This window comes from Solanum dulcamara, chromosome 1 (genome assembly GCF_947179165.1).
Source record: "Solanum dulcamara chromosome 1, daSolDulc1.2, whole genome shotgun sequence".
NCBI lineage: Eukaryota > Viridiplantae > Streptophyta > Magnoliopsida > Solanales > Solanaceae > Solanum > Solanum dulcamara.
The window spans coordinates 88785073-88809025 of NC_077237.1; the positions used below are offsets into that span (position 1 = coordinate 88785073).

Genomic DNA, 23953 nt, shown 5'->3' on the forward strand with positions numbered 1-23953 from the left:
TTGGCTCAATTAATTCAAATTCATATCACGTATGTTTCATTTAAGGGAAATGCTTTCTATCGAAGTTTTATTCTTAATATTTGAATAAAAAAAAATTTAATCAGGGGAAAAAAGAATTCATGTTGACATGCCGACTCAATAATACTAACTAGCTTAATACATAGTCGGACCCTTGAACTTTTCAGATATTTTTCATTTATACACTGTAATTAAGCCTCGTTCCAATCGAACACTTTCAATTTAAATTTTGATTTTTTTTCTCGTGTGTTCTTGTTCGTTTATTATTAGACAGTTAAGTTACTCACATAAAATATGTCATATCCTTTAAATGAGATAACATTATATTTTATGTGGTTAAATTAAGAACCTAATAGAAAAATAAAAACATACACAAACGTATTTTCAAAATTTAAATAAAAAATGGCTAATTAAAACACTTAACTAGAAATTGAGGTGTTCAATTGCAACATGACTTAGTTCGAATATGTAAATGAAATATCCTAATAAGTTAAAGCGATTGACGACATATTAAAATCAATTTGTTTATAAAAAAAAGAAAATACTACATTGATTGCATTAAAATATCATTTTGTGGGACCCAACATGAACCCTACAAAATTAGGAAAGTGGATAAAGTGGATAATAATATCTGTTGACCATCTCAATTCTTGATTTTTCGCATTTTAGGGTCTTACAGAAAAAAAAAAGTTTGAATTTTTCTCATGTGATTCAACAAGAAAAAGGAGAAAGAAGAAAGAAAAATGGAGCTGAGAAGTATATTCTTGCCTCAATTCAAGATTCAACAACCTCAATTCCCTTGGGTTTTTTCTAAAGACGAACCCCTTGTTGTTGTCGACATTTTTAGCAGGTAAATATGATGTTTTTGTTTGGAATCTGTTCCTAATAGATTAGATATAGAGTATTTATATAGCCCCACCCTAATTAGTTTGTGATTTCTTGAATAAAGTTAGTTTTTTTATTTGTGATTCTGAATGAAATGGGTATAGAAGATTTATATGGTTGACCCCAATTAGTTTGTGATTTACTTAACACCCAAATCAAATTGGTGGATATATATGAGCCTTATGGATTTTTTTATTCCTTTTATTTGTGATTCTGAAATGGGTACAATGGAGTGGAATAGACTTGGAAGATTTATTTAGCTGACCCAACTAAAGGATAGCCCAGTGCACTAAGCATCTCGCAGGTTTGGAGAAGGAGTGTGATGTAGGCAGTATCTGATTTCACAGCTCAAACCCGTGACATATAGTTTACACAGAGACAACTTTATACTTTATTGTTGCTCCAAGGCTCCCTTCGGTGGTTGACCCAAACTAGTTTGGGATTTATGTAATATACAAATAGGATTGGTGTGTATATATATGAAGGTAGTGATGTTCTCAAATCTAATCTTGGAATTCCTTTGAGGGGTTGCATAAAGGTGGTTCTTTTATTTGTGATTCTGTTGGAAGTAAGTGCAGTGGAAATGTGGAATAGATATAGAAGATTTATGTAGCTGATTCAAACTATAAGACAGCCTGGTGCACTAAGCATCCCACATTCAGGCAGGTCCAGAGATGGGCCGCACCCCTAAGGGGTGTGATGTAGGTAGCTAACCTGATAGTGTTTGATTACACGACTCAAACCTGTGACCTATAGGTCACATAGACAACTTTATACTTTACTGTTGCTCCAAGGCTCCCCTTCGTAGCTGACCCAAACTAGTTTAGGATTTACGTAATACCCAAATAGGATTGGTGTGTATATATATGAAGTTAGTGGTGTTCTTAAATCTAATCTTGATATTCCTTTGAGGGGTTGCATAAAGGTGGTTCTTTTATTTGTGATTCTGGAGGAAATTGGTGAAGTGGAGTGGAAATGTGGAACAGATATAGAGCCCGTTTGGATGGGCTTTAAGTTGGTCAAACCAACTTATAAGCCTTTTTTAGCTTTTGGACGTATTTGCTTAATGCTAACTTTAAGCCATAAAGTTCTTAAAGTCAGTCAAAAATGAAAAGTTAGGATTTCTAACTTTTTTTTTCTAAGTGCTTAAAGCCATTTTGTTTGACCATGGAAATTACTTTTATATCCCTTATATTTTAACTAAATTTCCAAACTACCCTTTTTATTCTTTTAACCCTAAAATTCAAACACTTATTTTCAACATAAGCACTTTTATCTAAACACTCAACTGCTTATTTATAAAAATAACTTTCAGCACTTTAAAGTTCTAAAAGCACTTCATACATAAAAGTTATTTTTTTTAAGCCCATCCAAACGGGTTCATAGAAGATTTATGTAGCTGACTGAAACTAGTTTGGGATTTATTTAAAACAGAAATCGGGTGGGTGGATATATATGAAGCTAATGGTGTTCTCAAACTTAGTATTCCTTGAAAGTGTTGCATGTAAATAAAGTTGGTTCTTTTATTTGTGATTTTGAATGAAATGGCTACAATGGAGTGGAATAGATATAGAAGATTTGTATAGCTGATCGAAACTAGTTTGGGATTAATTTTAAACAGAAATCGAATTGGTGAATATATATGAAGCTAACGGTACAAAACTTGGTATTCCTTCATGTAAAAAAAGTTCTTTTGTTTGTGATTCTGGTTGAATTGGTTACTGGAATGGGAAGAATTATATAGCTGACCCGAACCAGTTTGAGATCTACTTAATACGAAAGTTGGATTAGTGTATAGTTATGAAGCTAATGGTGTTCTAAAATTTCAATCTTGGCATCCCTTTGAAGGATTGCATGTAAATAAAGGCGGTTCTTTTACTTGTGATTCTGAATGAAATAAATCAAGTGGAGTGGAAATGTAGAATAGATATAGAAGAATTATATAGTAGACCCAAGCTAATTTTGGAATTTACTTAATAACCATATCAAATTTGTGGGATATGTATGAAGCTAATGGTTTTCTTAAACTTGGTACTTTTTTAAAGGATTACTAGTGAATAAAGTTGGTTCTTTTTCCGGGTTGACCAGATTACAAACAGAACGGTAGTAAAGTTCTTTTCTTTTGTGTTTCCAAATAATTAAGGTTGGGTGTTACCTCAAAAAAAATAATAATTAAGGTTGGGCGCTGGACCATTGGTATAAATGCTTGATACTAGTGCAATGCATTATTGAACAATTGCATAATGAATGTAAAAAACTCTAAATTTGTTCATGGGGATAATGTTATCGTCAAGAACATGCCAAGAAAAGAGTGTTAAATTCTAAACATATCTTCTTCATCACTGTATGAAAAACAAGATTTATTGAGTTATATTTCTTTTTGGCATCTCAAAAAATTCTAACTTCTGCATTTTCTCTTCTCTCTGATGGTATGCAATCTGTTTCTAGGGAGGCTTTTCCCGTTTCATATGATAGGTGGAAAAATATTGAAGTACATTGCAATAATGACCAAAGTATCAGGCACTCACCTCTGTCAAAGCAGGACAATGCAAAGTTACCTGAGCTAACTTTTAACCGGCTTCAGCAAACTGATGATGGGTACTCTGGATTGCAAAGGCGGAACTTTGGTCGTTTCATTGCTCGTGAAGCCGTGCTGGATGAAGAATATTGGGTTTGTTCTGCTGCTTTTAAAAAAAAAATTCATGGCTATTCTTTGTTACTCTTCCTAAAAGTATTTCAGATTTTCTTGTTCCTCTGTCTTACTGTCAATGGCAGACAGCAGCCTGGCTCCGAGCAGAAGCACATTGGGAATCTGTCTCCTATATGAGGTTAGAGCTCACACTTATCACCTATCCCTCTTATAAATAGGACTAGTTTAAAAATTGTTTTCTCTATGTAAGTCTGAGTTTTTATATGGTAAATATTAACTGTACTTTTGCTAATTTTAGGCATGTTGATGCATATAAAAGAAAGTATGCTGAACAGGTGAGTTGCAGTAAAAACTTTTTGTTTGTTAGCAGTTAAAATATTATTTGTTGAAGTTGAGATCTTACCATCTAATATTTCCCCCCTTTTCCCTGCAACTCAGTAGTATGACGTTAAGCAGTTACTGTTTTAAACAATTGCCCCGTCTCATAGCTTGCCCACAATGGTTTGTCCGATCATAACTTTTATCTATATCTTTAGGCTGGCCAGGTAGTAATAACTTCAGTGAGCCCTCACATGTTTATTATCAGTGAAACACATATAGAGGTCACTGCATTTTATCTATTTATTAGTTTGAGAGCTCCAAAGCTATTCTTCTCATGCCAGATCGAGGTTTATACAATGTTATCAAAAGCAAAAAGCGCAAAAATACTCAAGGCTGTTGGGGATTTAAGCGCAAATAAAACATGGGCTTTAAATGGAAAGGTGCACATTAAGCGAGGCAAAAAAGCGCCCAACACATGGAGTAGAAGACAAATGGAAGTTGTATCCTCTGCTGGAAGAAGCCTGGTTCTGTTAAAGATTTAAAATAAATTCACATGTAAGATTGTGAGCTTGCATATTCATGTTTCGGGCATTGGTTTAATGACTTCTGTACTTTTAGTATTTAGACTTGACAAAAGAGCAAAGACAGATCCTTACCTAGTTTGAATAGATTAAGCATTTGGGATTATAGGCATTGAAGCTCAATGCCCATAAATGATATTACATTTTACTAGGATTGTTATTAGGACAGCACATGTAGTTTCATTTTGGGAAAAGGTGTTTCACGTGGTTGATGAGCTTGCGTTTAATTAGACATGTTCAAATTTGGCAATGACATATATTTGGTACTAGCAACAACACCTTTGATATAGTGTTCTTCTGTTTACACAAATATTGATCATCACATGTTGCTCTAATTTCTACCGCTACTATTGCTTAAACCCTCATGTTTATTTGCTTTTTCTTTTCGTTCCAATCTTTGTGTGCAGGAGTTTTATGCTTTAAAGAGAAGATGTTCTGGTCAGGATGGAAATTGCTTGAAGTGTTTATGTTTTGTTGCGGTACGTATAGTGGCTTGTAGACAATTTCCTTGTTCTTCCTTAGTGTTGTGTTTGCACTAGTTGCAACTGGTTAGTCATAGTTGATTTAGATGGCTCTCTAACTTCCAGAATTGCTTTCATTTTACCCCTGATTTCAAATATAGTGCTTTGCATCTAATCCATTTTCGCCTGTCGCCAATTTTATTACTATCTAAGGTTCTTATTTTAGCGGTAAAATGTAAAGATGGAGATTTTTTTAAAAGAAGTTTGGGAGTCTTCTCTAATTTCTCTATAGCCAATGCTAATCACCGTTCTGATTTATTATGTGTAAATAGCTTCAAAAAGTTGGTGACTTGGGTGTTGGTTCATAGGCTGAAGAAATCTAAGAACCTCATACAACTGGGGCTGCTTCATAGTGCATAAATCCTGACAAACCAAGCTAACAACTGAACTTTTCCTGCGGCCTTTGCTAGGCCTCTTCATGTCATATTAAGCTGTTGAATACCTAAGTGCCTTATACTACATTATCTGAAGCTAAAGAAACATTTTTCAAGCTATTTTGGTATGTGTTCTCTAATTTCCTTCTCGGACCTGAGTTAACTGCTTCTGAATTGAACACCTATTTTCTGATTTAAGAACTGTAAAAGCACTTACGTCTTGGTTTTTTCCGGCAGATAGCAAACATCGGAGGTAATGGTTCTCCTTTGAGAAATTCCTTCATTTAATGTGAGAATGAATACATATAGATTGTGCTGGATGTTGCCGATGAATTCTGGCTAGGAAGTAATACGAGAACTGCAAAATAAATTTTCTGTTTAAACCATGAACCAGCTAGACTACCGTCCGATAAAAAGTTCAATTGTGTCTGTGCATTTTGAATTTTGATGAGAAAATTCTCACTCCATGAGGTGCGGGCAATTAAACTTCACCACTTTGTGCCAAGTGGCCTGATGCTTCTTCAAAGTGCTGACATCTGTTTAACAAGTTCTAGTTTCTGCATAATATAATTTTTTTTGAGTAAAAACATGCTTAAAACTTCTGCCATGTACTTAGATGATTGTTATGTGATATTCTTTCTTTTAGAATTTGATATTTTCTTTCATGTAAGTAAGATGATTGTTTGTGATATTTATTCTTTCTAGTTTGATATTTTTATTGGATATCCATTAGCCTTCAAATGTTTCAGGTCAAAAAGGAAGAGAAGAATGTTAGAAGAACAGTACTTAACAGTGTAGTGGGAACGTTGGACCTGTCCATCCGGCAATTTGTACAAAGGGAGAAATACCCAGGGGTACCAATTTAAGCAAACTCGTAGCTAAATGTCTAAGTTTTAATGGATCTTCTTTTACTCTAATGATTTGTCTCAACTGTTGGACTGGACAAATGGAATTTGATTATATTGCAACTTTGCATATGTTACTATGTGCAAATATTGGGGATGCCTACATCTTTGCATTTATTTTTCTGGTGAAAGTCCTTTTGTTGTTCCTTTTTCATTATTTTCTACTGTTCTTTCTCCACGGCCCCTTCCCTCCCAATTCTGCAACAGGAGAAAAAGGAAGAAGACAAGCTTGAACTGTACTTTGTTTCCTCCTGTTAAAGTGGAAGTAAATTTGTGTACTCGGGTTTGCTTAACCCGCTGAATTCCTTTTCTTTTCATTGTCTCCAGGAAATCAAAAGGTTATCAGCTGTCTTGGCACGTCAAGAACCCTTTGATTCACATAAATATGCTTACATTGCAAATGTTTGTGTTGCAAAGTATGCTCGACGTCAGGGTATTGCTTCAAATATAATACATTTGGCTGCTGATATGGCTACATTAGAAGGTGCCTGCTTTCAACTTTTTAATGTGCTCTTCATTATGATCTACCAGTTCAGAATTGCCATCCCTTTTAATTAATTTTCTCTGAATTATGTGTAATTTAAGTTTTCATGTCCAAGCAGGTTTCAAGCAGCTATTTGTTCATGTAAATGTAGACAACATACCTGGCCAGGAATTATACAAAAAAACTGGCTTTAAGGTTAGCTTCAATCTGTTTTTCCATATATGGAGCATCTTATTGCTATTGTTTAGTATCTGTTTATGTGAATGATCGTCTTTCGTTAGCTTTTTTTTGTTTTTTTCTTTTTTCTTTTGACAAGTGAATGATTGTTTTCATTATTGTGTTTTACATTTTGAATGTCTTAATGTTTGCATTTCATCTCTTATAATCATCCCAAGAGTTGAAGCTAGTCTATTGATGACCATGAAACATTGTTATTAGGCTGTTAATCTATTCAGATTTCAGTTGCGAGGGACCAACTGATGAAAGTTTATCAAATTAAACTCTTTCTTTGCACATTTATAGGAAGTAAACTGGAATATGAAAGACACTTGTTATAAAATATAGATGGAATGCAGAAATACTTATATGTAAATAAAGCCACAAGAGACTGAGAGAAACATGAAGTTCCTGGTTTTGTAGGAGCTGTTCTAACTTGTCAGTAGGCAACGCATCATGCTCAAAAAGTACAAATTTCAAGTATAGCACTAAGCCACTATTTCATGGAGTTCTCTTTTGTGATTTCCTCATCAAACAACATACCCAGTGAAATCCCACTAAGTGGGGTTTGTGGAGGGTAGAGTGTACGCAGACCTTACCATTTCAAGAGTTACATGGTATTGAGGTCATTAATGACACAAGGTTTACCATCTGGTCAAACGAGTTAGGATTTGGGATTGTTGGAATGTAATCTTCATGAGTCCCAGTTTGCATAATCGTCTGTAAGAGAAACACCTCGAGTTGCTCTGCTCAAATACCCTTACTTTGTTTCCTCTTTTGTTTTCTTCGTGTATATTTGTGGTTTCTTCGCTTAGCCTTTTTTCTTTTCCATTTGAGAGCCCATTTTGATTGGCTTATAAGTTGCTTATAAGCGGTTTTCAACTTTTTTGAGTGTTTGGCTGGCCAACTTAAAGCCATTTTGTCCTTAAAATTAGCTCAAAGAAATAATTGGGCCTGTTTGGCTTAGTTTATCTAAATAAGTTTATAAGTTGCTTTAAATAAGCTAAGCCAAATAGGCACTGAATCAAGGGATCATCTCCATTATCCAAACCTTAATGATTTGCATCGAGACGTAGGTATCACTCTTTTGGTTTATTTGTAGTTATAGCCTTCTAGGGCCTAACTTCTATTGCATTATAAAGAACGGAAAAAGGACAAATATATCCTCGAACTATCACAAATGGTATGTCAATACCCTATGTTATACTTTAAGGTTGTATATACCTTTATCGTCAATCTTTTGGGTTGTGTATAACTGTATATCCTTAAAGCTAACGGATGGACACGTGGCTTCATCTAAATAATTAACCCGATTTTTTTTCCACCCAATTAAACAAACCACCCATATTCCATAATTTATCCACCCGACCCAGATTAAAACACCAATGGAAGGGCCTTTTTGTGTTTCAGAGTTCATGGAGTGATTGTGCCCAGAACCACACCCCAATTTTGTGATTGTCCACCGTCGCCGATTTCGTACAAGGTGCCGGAAACATCATTAGAAATGAGATTTGTGGCGTTTCTCTTGGTGGAATGCAGCGATTTTTTGAAGGGTTGTGCGCACCTTGGACAGGCGCCCAGCTTGACACTGGCCTTGCTCTGTTAAGGTCGCCGGAACCGCCGTCGACAGCTAACAGTTGCCTGCTGGAGTTCAAGCCATCCGAATGAGATGAAATTTGTTGGTGTAGAAAATAAGAGGGTGGAGAATAAATTCCAGAGGTCAAAACATCACGAATTTGGCCGAAAATTGGTCGGAATGCCTCACAACAGTGCCCTGTCTCAGGCGATTTCGTCGAAAATTCGCAAAAGTTCTCCATTGATTTTTGTCAAATTGTAGGGGAGATGAGTTGAATTTTGGTGAGGGAGTAGATCTGATGATGTTCCATACACAATCAGTGGACCTTTTCGGGAAATATTACTACGATTGAGCATTTTCCCTTTCCGAGGCAAATAGCATGGTTGTCCTTGGCCTTCTCAGCATCTGGGTAAGCACTAATTTTCTTCAAAGCTTTGATAGTATTGTTAGTCTTCTCAATACCCTCGATTGAATCAGAAACAACGAGAGGGAGCTCAGGGACTGATTCAATCTGATGTCCACATGTTAGAACCAATGAAGAAATGAAAGATGCAGCAATAACAGAAGCAACAACATACCAATAGCCGGGTTATTTCAGTTTGGTTGTGGGTCGGGTGGGTTTAAAATAGAAAAGGGTTGGGTTTCTTGATTTTGGGTTAAAAAAATAAATAAAATAGGGTAAATCGTTTAGATGAAGCCACGTGTTTGTCTGTTAACCCAAAAAATTGACCCAAAAAATTGACGGTAAGAGTATGTACAACCTTAAAGTATAACGAAGGGTATTGACATACCATTTATGATAGTTCTGGGGTATTTGTCCTTTTTCGGTATAAAGAATGGCACTTGTGCTTGCATAATATGAAAGGCGTTTAGGTGGTGAAGATTAAACAGAAGGTTGATATTTCTATAAATTATCAGCTTTACATTGAGCTAACACTTATCTTTTGTAATTCAACATCCTTTTGTTCTTTTATTTTGCATCTTCTTGATGCCATCAATGAAACTTCTTGCTTCATCAAAAAAAAAAGTTATCACTTTTACATTTCAAAATTTGGTGACTGGTGAAAATTTTCATGCTTAGATCTAGTTGTACCACTTACTCCCTCTGTCTCAATTTATGTGTTATCCTTTTCTTTTTAGTCTATCCCAAAAAGAATGTCACCGTTCTTACAATATGGCTGAGAATCTAGGAGAGATTCTAACACAACTTCAAGCAATCATATTGCATCTCCAATTCAATTATTCCATCTTCTGTGATGGCCTCGCTGCTGCTTTCGCTTTCTCATAACAATTCTGTATTCGAGTTCTTCAGCGATCCTTGAAAGCCAATTGGAATTTCGACTCGAAAGCATGAAATATGCTATGGAGAGTCCAATAATAAGTCCACTCCCATATCCCATAAGAATCCCATTCCTAAATTCACTCAGAGATGTAGAGTTGCTTATTTCATCCAGCAGATGTGTTGTGTTGTTTGTCTCTGACGTACTGCTACTTCCACAACCTTCTGAAACAGGTAATCCACGTAATCCATCATTACCTTCATACGAAATGATCTCAAATGTAGAAAATTGATTTCCTTGAGGAATGCACCCTTCGAGATGATTGGAGGAGATATTTAAGACTTCAAGAGATGTAAGAGAAGCAAATCTTGCTGGTATCCCTCCTACAAGATAGTTATCTGACAGGTCCAATGATTCGACTACAGATAAATTACCAAGTGATAATGGTATATGACCCTGCAATCGATTATGAGAAAATTTCAGCACACGAAGCGCAATGAGATCTCCTACAACACTGGGAATATGTCCTTGAAATCTGTTATTTGAAAGATCCATAGTGGTGTACAAAAACAAGATTCTCTCAACTTCAAGCTCCAATCCCTTTGTCACTACAACTACCGAGTCTTGGTAATATCCATCACTTACTGCCTTCTTGGATGGATCAATTGTCCTCATGGCTTTCAGATGTTGAAACAGACCCATAGGTAAGTTTCCTGAGAAGTCATTGTAAGAGAGATCTATGATTTGAAGCTCAGGAAACATACTTTTAATCTTTGAAGGTTGAATGGACCCATGCAATTTATTGGATCTCAAGCTTAGAACTTGCAGATCTGGCAGAGTTCCCAACCACATGGGGAATGTGTCGTTGAGATAATTATGTCCTTAATCGAGAACCTGCAATTTTTACAATTGGCTAAAGATCGGGGAATTCCCCCCCTCTAGTTTATTGCCATGCAAGTTGAGGCTTCTCAGTGAACTTCCAATTCTAAAAGTAGTTGGGAGAGTCCCTGAAAGATTGTTGTGGTGCATATCCAAAACCTCGAGATTGTTACTCATGTTACCCAAACATTGTGGAATTTCTCCCTTCAAGTTGTTTCTCGCCAAATCTAGCATTACCAGTGATGTCAAATTGCAAATAGACGAAGAAATTTCTTCAGTGAGATTATTATGGGATATGAAGTTTCTTGTGGAGTTTGATGGAATAGGTAGTGAACCTTGGAGCAAATTGGACTGGAAATCAATAATATATCCAGACTGAAGAGGAATTGAATCCACACTTGTCAGCATGTTGTGGGATAGATTAAGAAGTTGCAATGGAAAGATCCAATTAGACCATGCCCAATCTGGGATTCTTCCTTGAATCTTATTATTTGAAAGATCCAATCGCCAAAGAAGCTTTGCGTTTCTTAAAAACTCCAATTCTTTCACTTCACATGCGGCCAATTGTAAGCTCATAAGAGATCCTGGCAAAGTAGATTTAACTTCCTTTTCATTAGTCAATGAGATACTGTTGTATGAAAGACTAAGATATGAAAGCCTTTTGTGGTCTGAAATGAGGCCGACATCCACATGACCACTAAAATTATTCGATGATAGGTCAAGGTACTTTAGGTACACAAGATTTTGAATTGACTTGGGAAGATGGCCTTGCAGCTGATTATTGCTGAGATCAATCAAGATTAGTGAATTGGATTTGAAATCCTCAAGCTGACCAGAAAAGTGGTTATAACTCAATTGTAAATAAATTAGTGATGGAAGGGAGAATATCCCTGATGGTATTGTTCCATTCAGGGAGTTGTTTCCAAGGAACAAAGACTCATATGCGGGAGAGATTGGATAGAGATTCAGGAATAGGCCCTCTAAGGTTGCAATTTTTAAGAAACAAAGAATGCAGTGAAGTTAGATAGCCAATAGACTCTGGCAAATTATTAGAAAAATTCACAAAATTGAGTTCTAACTTCCTGAGAGATGCACTGCTATTCCATTTGGTCTTTGGAAAAGAACCGCTGAGTTGATCATTTTCTGATAAGTCAAGTGTTTCTATGTTGGGAAGGTGAAAAATACTCTCAGGTATTATCCCATACAATCCTGTATCTCTCAGGCTCAGAGTTGTTAAATGAGAAGAAAAAATTAGAGGAATGGTGGAAGAGACGTTTATGGAAGTAAGATCAAGCTCTATTAAATGGGTTAAACTCTGAAGGAGCATTTCAAAATTGTGAGGTCCAAATTTGAGCATTTCTCCTGAGAAATAAAGCGACTTTAACTTGGAAAGATGAGAAATTTCAGAAGTAATTTGACCTGAGAAATATGAGTAGGAAAGATCAAGATGCGTCAAGCTCGAGAACCTGCCAAATTCAAGGGAGATGTGAGAATCAGAGAAGTTATTAGAAGAAAGGTTGAGCCTTTGGAGATGAGAGAGTTGGAAGAGGCTGCTATTGGAATCAGTCTTTCCTACAAGACCGCTACAGCCGAGGTCAAGCTCAATGACATGGCCAGTCATCTCATCGCATATGACTCCATCCCATGAGCAATAATCTCTACTCATGTTTCATGAATTCGTATAGTAGTAGAAACTACACCAATCTAATGAGGGATCTACAGTAAGAGTTTTCTTGAATTTTAGAAGAGTGGAGCTTTGATCTTTGCGGCACGGATGAGGTATGGATGAAGAAAAAGCAAGCAGACAGAAACAAAGAAAGAGCAGAAATGAGAATTGCCCAGACCCCATGTTTAGCATCGAAGTGTTTTAGAGAAAGTTGGTAGTGAAAATCAAGAGAAGGTTACGCAAATATATTTAGGCAGATCAAGTTGCTACAAAGTAGTAAGTAGTGAGAAGTCTGTGTGTTTGATAATTGGACTAAATTTTTGGATAAATTTTTTACATATTGTAAGTTCAATTGATGATTACCTTAATAGTAGAGGTATGCTTGACAAACCGCACCAAACCGATAATCCGAGTCCAATCAGGAAAAAATAATTCGATTATTGAATTGGTTTGACTTGATTTGGTATTGGAAAAAGAATCCCGATCAGAATTGGTTTGGTTTTAACTAAAAAAGGTCAGACCAAACTAAACCAACCCGACATTAATGTATAAAATGTTTTAAAATATGTTATACATAAAAGTATTCACTATTGATGTAATTTGTAAATACTTTTTTCGTAGTTTTCATCTTTTAACATATTATTTGAAGTTTGATGCTTAGAATTTTGAATAATCCGATAAGGGTTATAGCCCATAGATATTAGTAACTCAAATAAAGCTTAAATCAATCTATAATTTTGTGTTTGATAATAATGAATTCAGTTGAACCCGTTGTTTATGGGCTGCATCCACCTCTACAAAAATAAAGAGCGGAGGAAATGAACTCAAGAAAGATAATGTATTATGAATGTAAATTTGTTGGTTTTTTTCATGGAAATTCAAATGAAAGCTACTTATCATTAATGAGTAAAGACCAAACGGAAACATGTTTTCTCCGAATTTTGCAAATTCGTCTGCTCTCTCTTCTTCACACAAACTCTCTCTTTCACACTTTCTTTGTTCATACTTTATCAAAGAAAATGTTAGTCAAGCCAAACTTGAGTTGTTCTATTTTTGTCTTTTTATTTTTATCCATGTGTTACACATCTACATGTTTTTCACTAGTAACCGAAACTATCTTAAAAATGTAAGTTTCCTCATTAGAGGATATATATAAATTGTTAAGTGGCTAAAATTTCTACCACATACAAAGGTCATTCTTGCACTCATTGAGTAAGAAAATATGTGAATTTTGAAGACAGCGGGTGCATAATATTGCTCTAATCTGTAATTTTGCGAAAGCACATGTTTTTTTGTATTAATTTGGTCCTGTTATAAATATATAAAAAATGGTTAGAAGTGCTTACTCATCTAGTGAAGGATAGGTAGGCGGAGTCATAGTTTGTAGCTTATGAATTCGGAATGTTAGTCCTTTTGCGTTACTGGGTTTTAAATCCGCTTCTTGCACTCTTAGCTCCGCCCCTTGTAGAGATTGAGCTTATAGGTGCATAGTCTTCTCTTTGCATTTCTAATGTTTTTACATCTTGAACCTTAAATTTACAGGTCAATTAGCAACTAGTAAGACTTGTCATCACTTACTATGAGGTTAAGTTGACCTTCAAAACAAGGTAGCTTTTCATGGAACGTCATATAGCAAATCTGATATGATAATCTATAACCTGTTAAATTGAATTGACGGTGTAACATTTCTTTACACGTAATGTATAACTTAAATCCTTTTGAAATTGTTTACTTCAACCTATCTTAGTTTGTTTGAAAATATACTCTTGATGTATAACAAAAAGTGAGTCTTTTGACTTGCTCTTGTCACTCCCTGCAGATTGTGGAAGCCGACTCATCGTCTCTATCAAAAGAACAGAGGATACTGATGTCCTTGGATTTATGATTTCCCTTAGCTACTTCACTTCCAGACTAAAGAGGATATTTTAGTTTGTACATTTACATGGTTTGAAGCCAATGCCTTGTTGATTAATGTATGTATCTTTGGGTAGACAGACAAATAGTTAGTTACAGAGTGTTATATATGTATAAATAAGTTGTACGATTTGTTTGGACTAGGGAATGAGTACGTATTGGACACGTGTTTATTTAAGTATCCAATACGAGCAATCCGATTAAATATTTAGTGTATTTTGGAGAATTCAGACTATGTACTCATACATAATGTCAGATATTTGGACATGAAGATATTGTTTTTTGTTTTCTTATCAAAAAATGATTTTGTTGTTTAGTATATTACAATGTTGAGAAAGTTAAATATGGGTATGAGTCTATGAGAGATTCTAACACAACTTCAAGCAATCATATTGCATCTCCAATTCAGTTATTTCATCTTCTGTGATGGCCTCGCTGCTTCTTTCGCCTTCTCATAGCGATTCTGTATTCGAGTTCTTCAGATATCCTGGAAAGCCAATTGGAATTTCGACTCGAAAGCATGAAATATGCTATGGAGAATCCAATAATAAGTCCACTCCCATACCCCATAAGAATCCCATTCCTAAATTCACTTAGAAATGTAGAATTGCTTTCTTCATCCAGCACATGTATTGTGTCGTTTGTCTCTGGCATCCTGCTACTTCCACAACCTTCCGAAACAGGGAATCCACGTAATCCATCGTTACCTTCATATGAATTGTTCTCAAATGTATCGAATTGAGGTCCTTTAGGGATGCATCCTTCAAGATGATTGTGGGAGAGCTTTAAGTCCTCAAGAAATGTCAGAGAAGCGAGTTGTTCTGGTATCTCTCCCAAAAGCTGGTTAAATGAAAGGTCCAATGATTCGAGTACAGATAAATTTCCAACTGATGATGGAATATGATCTTGCAATCTGTTATGAGAAAAATTCAGCATCCGAAGCGCGATGAGATCTCCTATAACACTAGGAATATGTCCTTTGAATTTGTTATTTGAAAGATCGATAGTGGTGTACAAAAACAAGATTCTCTCAACTTCAAGCTCCAATCCCTTTGCCACCACAACAACCGAGTCTTGGTAATAACCATAACTTGGTGCCTTCTTGAGTGGATCAATTGTCCTCATGGCTTTCAGATGTTGAAACAGACCCATTGGTAGGTTTCCGGAGAAGTTATTGTAAGAGAGATCTATAATTCGAAGCTCAGGAAACATACTTTCAATCTTTGAAGGTTGAATGGACCCATGCAATCTATTGGATCTCAAGCTTAGAACTTGGAGATCTGGCAGAGTTCCCAACCACATGGGAAATGTGTCGTTGAGATGATTATGTCCTAAATCAAGAACCTGCAACTCTTTGCAATTTGCCAAAGATCGGGGAATTCCCCCCCTCTAGTTTATTGCTATGCAAGTTGAGGCTTCTCAGAGAACTTCCATTGGTGAAAATTGTTGGAAGAGTCCCAGAAAGTTTGTTGTTGTGCATATCCAGAACCTCGAGGCCACTAATATTACCCAAAATTGAGGAATTGCTCCCATCAAGTTGTTTCTCGCCAAATCTAGCATTACCAGTGATGTCAAATTGCAAATAGAAGAAGGAATTTCTTGAGTGAGATTATTTTGGGATATGAAGAAGAATGTTGTGGAATTTGATGCAATAGGTAGTGAACCTTGAAGCAAATTGGAACGTAAATCAATACTATATAGAGATTGAAGAGGAATTGAATCCACACTCGTCAGCATATTGTGGGATAGATTAAGATATTGCAATGAAAACATCCAGTTAGACCATGCCCAATCAGGAATTCTTCCTGGAAGCTTATTATTTGAAAGATCCAAGTCATAAAGCTTCTTTGCGGATCTTAGAAACTCCAATTCTTTTACTTCACATGTGGCCAATCGTAACGTCTCAAGAGATTCAGATAAAGTAGATTTAACTTCCTTTTCATTAGTGAATGAGATACTATTGTGTGAAAGACTAAGAAACGAAAGCTGTCTGAAAAGAAGCTGACATCCACATGGCCACTAAGATTATTGAAAGAAAGATCAAGATATGTTAGGTTCACATGGTTTTTAATTGATTTGGGAAGACGGCCTTTCAACTGATTATTGCTTAAATCAATCCAGCTTAGTGAATTGGAATTGAAATCCTCAAACTGACCAGAAAAGTGGTTATTATCCAAACATAAAAATCTTAGTGATGGAAGGGAGAACATCCCTGATGGTATTGTTCCATTCAGGGAGTTATATTGAAGGTTCAAATCCTCTATGCGGGTGAGATTCATAAGAGATTCAGGAATAGGCCCTCTAAGATTGCAATTTGTAAGAGACAAAGAATGCAGTGAAGTTAGATAGCCAATAGATTCAAGAAAATTATCAGAAAAATTCACGCCACTGAGATCTAAATCTATGAGAGATGCAGTGCTGTTCCATTGGGTCTTTGGAAAATAACCACTGAGCTCATATTTGTAACTTAAGTCGAGTGTTTCCAAGTTGGGAAGGTGAAATATACTCTCAGGTATTATCCCATACAATCCTGTATTTCCCAGATCCAGAGTTGTTAAATGAGAAGAAAAAATCGGAGGAATGGTGGAAGAGATGTTTATGAAACTAAGATCAATCTCTCTTAATTGGGTCAAATTCTGAAGGAGCAATTTAAAATCATGGGCTGCAAATGCTAGATCATTTACTAATGATGGGGAGAGGCGAAGAGACTGTAACTTGGAAAGATGAGAGATTTCAGAAGGAATTTGACCTGAGAAATTAGAGTTGGAAAGATCAAGATGCATCAAGCTCGGAAACCTGCCGAATTCAGGGGAGACGTGAGAATTAGAGAAGTTATTCAAAGAAAGATCAAGCCTTTGGAGATGAGAGAGTTGGAATAGGCTGCTATTGGAATCAATCTTCCCAGCTAGACCGTTTAATTGGAGGTCAAGCTCAATAGCATGCCCAGTCATCTCATCGCATACGACTCCATACCATGAGCATCAATCTTTGCTCATATTCCATGAACTCATATAAGAGTAGGGATCAGTAAGAGTTTTCTTGAACTTTAGTAGAGCGGAGCTTTGATCTTTGCTGCACGGATGAGGTATGGATGAAGAAAAACAACGCTGACAGAAACAAAGAAAGAGCAGAAATGAGAATTGGAAAGTTGGAAGTGAAAATCAAGAAAAGGCTACCAAAATATATATAGGCAGATCAAGTTGCTACTAAGTAGTAAATAGTGACAAGTCTGTGTGTTTGATAATTGGACTCAATTTTTATATAACTTTATTCACATATTCTAAGTTCAATTGATGATTACCTTAATAGTAGAGGTGTACTCGACAAACCATACCAAATCGATAATCCGAGTCTAATCAGAAAAAAATAATTCAATTAGTAATTTGGTTTGACTTGATTTGGTAAAAAGAAACCCCGTCATAATTGATTTGAATTTAACTAGAAAAGTCCAATCAAACTAAATCAATAGCTTCTATAGACTGAAGAGGAATTGAGTCCACACTTGTCAGCATATTGTGGGATAGATTAAGACGTTGCAATAAAAACATCCAGTTAGACCATGCCCAAGCTGGGATTCTTCCTTGAATCTGATTATTTGAAAGATCCAACTGCCAAAGAAGCTTTGCGGATCTTAGAAACTCCAATTCTTTCACTTCACATGCGGCCAATTGTAAGCTCGCAAGAGATCCTGGCAAAGTAACATTATGTTTGTTCTCATTGGTCAATGAGAAAGATCAAGATAATATAGTTGTTTGAGGTCAGCAAAGAAGCTGATATCCACATGGCCACTAAAATTATTGAAAGAAAGAATAAGGCCTGTTAGGTTCACACGGTTTTGAATTGACTTGGGAAGATGGCCTTGCAGCTGATTATTTCGTAAATCAATCCATATTAGTGAATTGGAATTGAAATCCTCAAACTGACCAGAAAAGTGGTTATTGCTCAAGACTAAACGACTTAGTGACGGAAGGGAGAATATCTTTGATGGTATTGTTCCATTTAGGGAGTTATATTGAAGGTCCAAATCCTCTATGCGTGTGAGATTCAAAAGAGATTCAGGAATAGGCCCTCTAAGGTTGCAATTTTTAAGAGACAGACTGCAGTGAAGTTAGATAGCTGAGAGAATCAGGCAAATTACAAGACAAATTCACGCCACTGAGATCTAACTCTACGAGAGATGCACTGCTGTTCCATTTGGTCTTTGGAAAATAACCACTTAGTTGATCATTGTTTTGTAAGATAAGTGTTTTCAGGTTGGGAAGTTGAAAAATGCTCTCAGGTATAATCCCATACAATCCTGTATCTCTCAGCCTCAGAGTTGTTAAATGAGAAGAAAAAATTGGAGGAATGGTGGAAGAGATGTTTATGGAAGTAAGATGAAGCTCTCTTAATTGTGTCAAATTCTGAAGGAGCAATTCAAAATCGTGAGGTCCAAATTTGAGCATTTCTCCTGAGAAATAAAGAGATTGTAACATGGAAAGATGAGAGATTTCAGAAGGAATTTGACCTGAGAAATAGGAGTCAGAAAGATCAAGATATGTCAAGTTCAAGAACCTGCCAAATTCAGGTGAGATATGAGAATGAGAGAAGTTATTAGAAGAAAGGTCGAGCCTTTGGAGATGAGAGAGTTGGAATAAGCTTCTATTAGAATCAATCTTCCCTACAAGACTGCTGCAGCCGAGGTCAAGTTCAATGACATGGCCAGTCATCTTATCTTATTTCATACGACTCCACCCCTGAACAACAATCTCTGCTCATATTCCATGAACTCTTATAATAGTAGGAACTACACGTAACTAATGAGGGATCTATAATAAATGTTCTCTTGAATTTTAGAAGAGCGGCGCTTTGATCTTTGTGGCACAGATGGGGTATGGACGAGGAAAAAGAAAGCAGACAGAAACAGAGAAAGAGCAGAAATGAGAATTGCCCAGATCCCATGTTTACCATCAAAGAGTTTTAGAGTAAGTTGGTAGTAGTGAAAATCAAGAAAAGGCTACACAAATATATATACACCTTAACATTATCACTGATGCAATCAACAACTTTGTTGTATATGATGCAGGATATACGTTTTTTGGTTCTCATTTCTCACCTCTAAAGTAGTGGACCATATAGAGTTGCACGGACGAGCCAGGTAGGGTTGAGGGGTTTCATCCAAACATTTTTGGGAAAATTATTTTTCATGTATACATAGTAGATATTGAATCTCATTCGACTTTTTCGTATCTTGAACTCGTTTGGTGAAAATTTTGGCTCCCCCACTGTCCAGTTGAACTCGTTGTTTATGGGCTACATCCGCCTCTACAAAAATAAAGAGAGAAGGAAATTAAATCAAGAAAGATAATGAATAATTACATGAGTTTTAATCTGTTTGTCTGATTTTGACTTGACACGGAGTTTAATAAAATAAATAAGATTTTTAAATCTTGTATTCATACATTAAAGAGATGAAGACTTTCCTTTTCAAAAAAGACTAAAAAGGAAACTGCAAATGTAAATGTGATAAAATGTAAAGACTTATTATTATTATGTACCAAAATGGAAATGTGCTTTCTCAAAATTTTTCAAATTCGCTCTTTATCATTCACACTTTGTTTATATTCTATCAAAGAAAAAGTTGTCATTCTAAAGTCAAATTTGAAATGTTTTGTTTTTGCCTTTTTATTCATGTGTTACACATCTTTACAAGTAAACAAAATTATCATAAGAAAAAAAAATCCCTGAAAAAGAAAGCAAGCTTAAAATGAAGTAGAGAATCATATTTTTAGTTTATTTTCTTAACATATAATCATATGTTAACACTACTTTCTGATTTTATCGTCATCACAAAGTTTAGAGGTTAATTACACCAATGATCACTACTAAACATACTTTTTTTAAAATTAAAGTCATAAAACTATTTTTAAAGTTATAAGCAATTCAAAAAATATTAAAATTTAAAAAGAAAACGAGTTGCTGCAAATCATATGTATAAATTGCATGTCCAAATAAATAAATAAATAAAATATAGGTCATTACTAATATAGTCTTGCAGCAAGGATTTTCCCAAAATATAAAGTCATTGGGATGGAGAATTTTCTATTAATATACAATTTTGATTTAAGACGATTCAAAAAATGAACGTATTCAAATATGAGTGTTTTTGAGATTGAAACATATAACTATTGTCTTTCATTTTAGAATTATGTAATTAGACATATAAAGTTGAAAATGTGATAAATCAAGCTACTAAAACTCAAGTAAATTAATACTCCTACAAACTTTGTCAAGTCACAAAAAGAAGAACAACAAATTTACAAACACAAATGAGATTCATGATATAAAATAAAACTTAACTATGAACATAGAAATAATTAAACAACTATAATCTATTAAGATTTACCAATGTCATTATTTTTATAAGAAAAATTATTAAGCGTGGCCAAAAGTTCTACTATCCTTTATAGAGGTCATTTCTGCAAATTACCTACTTTTAGGGGACCAAAACACATATAATTAAACTGCAAGGGCTTATATGTTTCAAACTTACAAAAGAAGGATGCAAAGCGCAATTTGCCCCAAAATTTTCTCTTTTTCCCTCTCATATAAAATCCCTTTCCTTATCCCCTAGCTGCCGGCTTTAGTCACAAATTCTCCGGCGAACTTTCCGGCAATTGTCTTGGCAGGTACGGTATTCTATATCTGAGCTCTGAAGCTAAAAGGGTTTTGAGTCTTTTGACTCCTCGGAGTCAAAATTTGAAGCTTATGGGTTCGGAATGTTAGTAGTTTTGAGTTATTGAGTTTTATGATTCGTACACTCTAGCTCCGCCCCTTGTAGAGATTGAGCTTATAGGTGAATAGTCTTCTAAAAAGTTGCTATTTTTACATCTTGAGCATGGAATTTTTAGGTCAATAAAGTAGCAACTTTGTGCTTGTTGGCAAGAATTGTCATCACTTATTATAAGTATGTATTGGAATTATATAGTCGAGACGAAGACGATGATGAGCTATAATCATGCAATGCTCCTAGTTGTGAGGTGTGTTGGTGATGGCTCGGTTTTTCTTGAGTAAAAGCAGTAAAAATGGTGTTGTAAACTTAGGCAGGCACTACATTGAGAATGAAATGGACCCTAATAGAGCAAAATGTAATAGAGGATTTGTGTAGTTGACTTCAACTAGGTTGGAATTGAGACATAGTTTGTTGATTGATTGATACCTCTTTGTGAATTTTCTTGTTTTTTCGTTTTGACTCAATGTTATAAGTGCATTCCTCTTAATATTTAACGAATAGATATGCAATTCAATGTCTTTCACTTGTTGAAATATCAGGTCTTTTGAGGTCTAACTATTCTCGTTTCAATTCTAGCAATGAAGTCTTATCTGTACGTATCCTTTTCAGTTGGCGCAGATAATATATGTCAGTGCTACATTACTGTTCTGTGGTGGTTCCTTATGACTCGAAACAGATTAACTTCTTCGATTACCTTAATTTGCAACTACGAACAAAAGAAGTTTTTTTTTCCATAGGTTTAATACAGCATAGGCTTGTTTTGTTTCCGGGGGAAGAAGGCATATTTGCAGCTCTGGTTGTTCTATGTTCCTATTGGAAGAAAATGGTCCAGAGGGAGTATTGAGGAGAATAGTAATATTAGGAATGCAGACCACAATGTGGTATCATGAAATTGCACCGAACATGGGTGTGTTGGCCTTGAATTTGGTTATCTGCACACCCACTATGGGTGCGTTAGCATTTCAATTCTCAGTTTCAAAAAATATTAGGAATGCAGTATATTAAATGCTTATTTATCTTCAATATGGTGAGCTCGCCTTTTCTTAAAAGACTCTGAGCTCTGTAGCCATTTTGAAAAGTAAGCGCAAAACATTAATTTTGAACTATTCATGTTGTGCCTGCAAGATAACTACACTAAGATGAATTTATTTTAGCATTTATAAACGATTAAATTCAATTTCACCACTGTTCCCCCTCTGTATGTGGCTTCATTTTCAGCAAGTGGAAAATAGCTTTGAGATGTTGTGTCTTATGATTCGTGACATCTGATAATCTTGTGACTTTGTTGACTGGTTTACTGGAAATAACACTTGCAGGTAGTTTATTAAAGTATATCTGAACAATTTATTCATGTTTGTAGATTAGAGAGTGAAATAAAGAGGGTCATTCTCTTGAGGTACGAGTTGTTGGAGGGGGATAAAGTTTGCTCTGATCCAAAACTGTATACTAGCTGCTGGTGAAAAATAGCTTTTTTGAAATTCACAATATCAATCGACCTGTCTCAGAGTAGTTGATGTTGTTATTTGTCATGTATTGTCGTTTCACTAGAAGGATCTCCAGTGATTGAATGTGCATAATTTGCTTTTGATTTCATTTCGTGTTTAGAGAAAGAAAAAGAGGTCTCTTTTCTTTGTGCTCACTTGGCTTATGCTCTTACTTTGTGTATGGTTTTAACATTTTCTCATTCTCTGTCCTGCTATATTAATCCATGACATCATGATATCTGCAATTTTGTTTTCTGTTTGCCGTTGCGAATTTTCTGTATCTATTCACTTAAGTGATTACTGGTTAATCATAGTATAAATTATTAAAAATATGCCAGAAACTTTACTTCTTATATATGATACATTCTTAACCTGCATTGCTGCCTAGAGAGTTGTTCTCAAATATTTGTTTTGGCTGGTTCACAAAGTTCAATGCATTCTTCAATTAGCTAATATGAGTGTGCCACTTTCTATTTAATTTTCTTTCTTCCTGTTGCACAGGCTTAATCTGAAAGTGTGGAAATCAGAGAGAACACCAGGGGAAAAACAAAAAGACAATGGGAAAACCACCACAACCAATTCAAAATGGGAAGGAGGAGATAAAAGAGATTGATACTGCGACAACCAGCAACAATAACGAGAGCAGCAAAAAGAAGGTGACAAGAAAGTTGCCAAGCGCGAGAGAGCTTGTATCACACTATGAATCACAAGGCATGGATCTCCAAGAAGCTTCCTTTAAGGTCATTGAGGATCTCCAGGGTGCTCTCTTCAGGGTGATCAGCACTTCTCGAAATGACAAGAATCGCAATAATAATCGGAATGTGTCATCTGAAACCTCTAGAAAACTCGATGTCATCAATGCTCGACTCCTCAGCCTTGACATGAAAGTTGACTCCAAGCCAGGCTACCCTCAAACCCTCGCCATCGGGATGGCTTCTGGTGGCCTTCTTCAAGTGCTCCCTCGTGTTGCAGAATCGGTCGTCCAAATTTGGAACACTGTTAGAAATGCTACTAACTCAAAACAGTAATAGATGATAAATCTTGTTGGTTAGCAATACTTGCTTGTAGTCATGGTTCTTCTACTTCTGAAGTAGAGTTTTGTTGAACTTATGATATGCCAAAAAATAGAAAATTGTTCTCTTATGGCCCTTTCTTTTATCAACATTGTGCAACCTAGTGTCATGGATCTTAGCGTGTATCACATTTTTTGGCTGTTATACAGTTGCTGTCGCTCAAGATCTATGGTCTTTATCCGGACCCGATGAAAAAAGTGGGATCACCTATGTTTGTTGGGCTTTCTTAACGGTAGTATTGACAATATTCTTGTTGTTTTTTGTTCTTCGATTTTGATTATCACCTTTGTTTGTATGTGCTTTGATTATCTCAATATTCCGTTGTTGTTACTGTTTTTTCTTCAGTATGTTGTG

At 35.6% G+C, this 23953-nt stretch overlaps 4 protein-coding genes and 2 pseudogenes across 5 annotated transcripts; 2 read left to right on the plus strand and 4 right to left on the minus strand.

Moving 5' to 3' along the window:
• Window positions 1-654: 654 nt before the first annotated feature.
• Window positions 655-14486, plus strand: LOC129884219 (uncharacterized). Its single transcript, XM_055958552.1, has 9 exons — window positions 655-868; window positions 3352-3574; window positions 3679-3731; window positions 3852-3888; window positions 4863-4934; window positions 6100-6204; window positions 6583-6739; window positions 6858-6934; window positions 14176-14486. Exons 1-9 carry the CDS (start codon window positions 762-764, stop codon window positions 14239-14241), a joined length of 897 nt encoding a protein of 298 aa, XP_055814527.1. The 5' UTR covers window positions 655-761; the 3' UTR covers window positions 14242-14486.
• Window positions 9543-11101, minus strand: LOC129884195 (receptor-like protein Cf-9 homolog; annotated as a pseudogene).
• Window positions 14487-14537: 51 nt separating the features above from the next.
• Window positions 14538-16073, minus strand: LOC129884189 (receptor-like protein Cf-9 homolog; annotated as a pseudogene).
• A 71-nt stretch (window positions 16074-16144) lies between these two features.
• Window positions 16145-17348, minus strand: LOC129884213 (receptor-like protein Cf-9). The gene has a single exon (XM_055958548.1). It carries the CDS (start codon window positions 17219-17221, stop codon window positions 16145-16147), a length of 1077 nt encoding a protein of 358 aa, XP_055814523.1. The 5' UTR covers window positions 17222-17348.
• Window positions 17349-17428: 80 nt separating this feature from the next.
• Window positions 17429-19281, minus strand: LOC129884232 (receptor-like protein Cf-9 homolog). Its single transcript, XM_055958563.1, has one exon. It carries the CDS (start codon window positions 18977-18979, stop codon window positions 18356-18358), a length of 624 nt encoding a protein of 207 aa, XP_055814538.1. The 5' UTR covers window positions 18980-19281; the 3' UTR covers window positions 17429-18355.
• A 1550-nt stretch (window positions 19282-20831) lies between these two features.
• LOC129884237 (uncharacterized) lies at window positions 20832-23867 on the plus strand. Of its 2 annotated transcripts, none has more exons than XM_055958568.1 (2): window positions 20832-20938; window positions 23028-23867. In XM_055958568.1, the coding sequence occupies exon 2, from the start codon at window positions 23084-23086 to the stop codon at window positions 23552-23554; it is 471 nt and encodes a 156-aa protein (XP_055814543.1). In that variant the 5' UTR covers window positions 20832-20938; window positions 23028-23083; the 3' UTR covers window positions 23555-23867. The 2 variants fall into 2 exon arrangements, with proteins under 2 accessions (XP_055814543.1, XP_055814548.1); XM_055958573.1 differs by lacking the exon at window positions 20832-20938 and adding an exon at window positions 20993-21105.
• The last annotated feature ends 86 nt before the right edge of the window (window positions 23868-23953 follow it).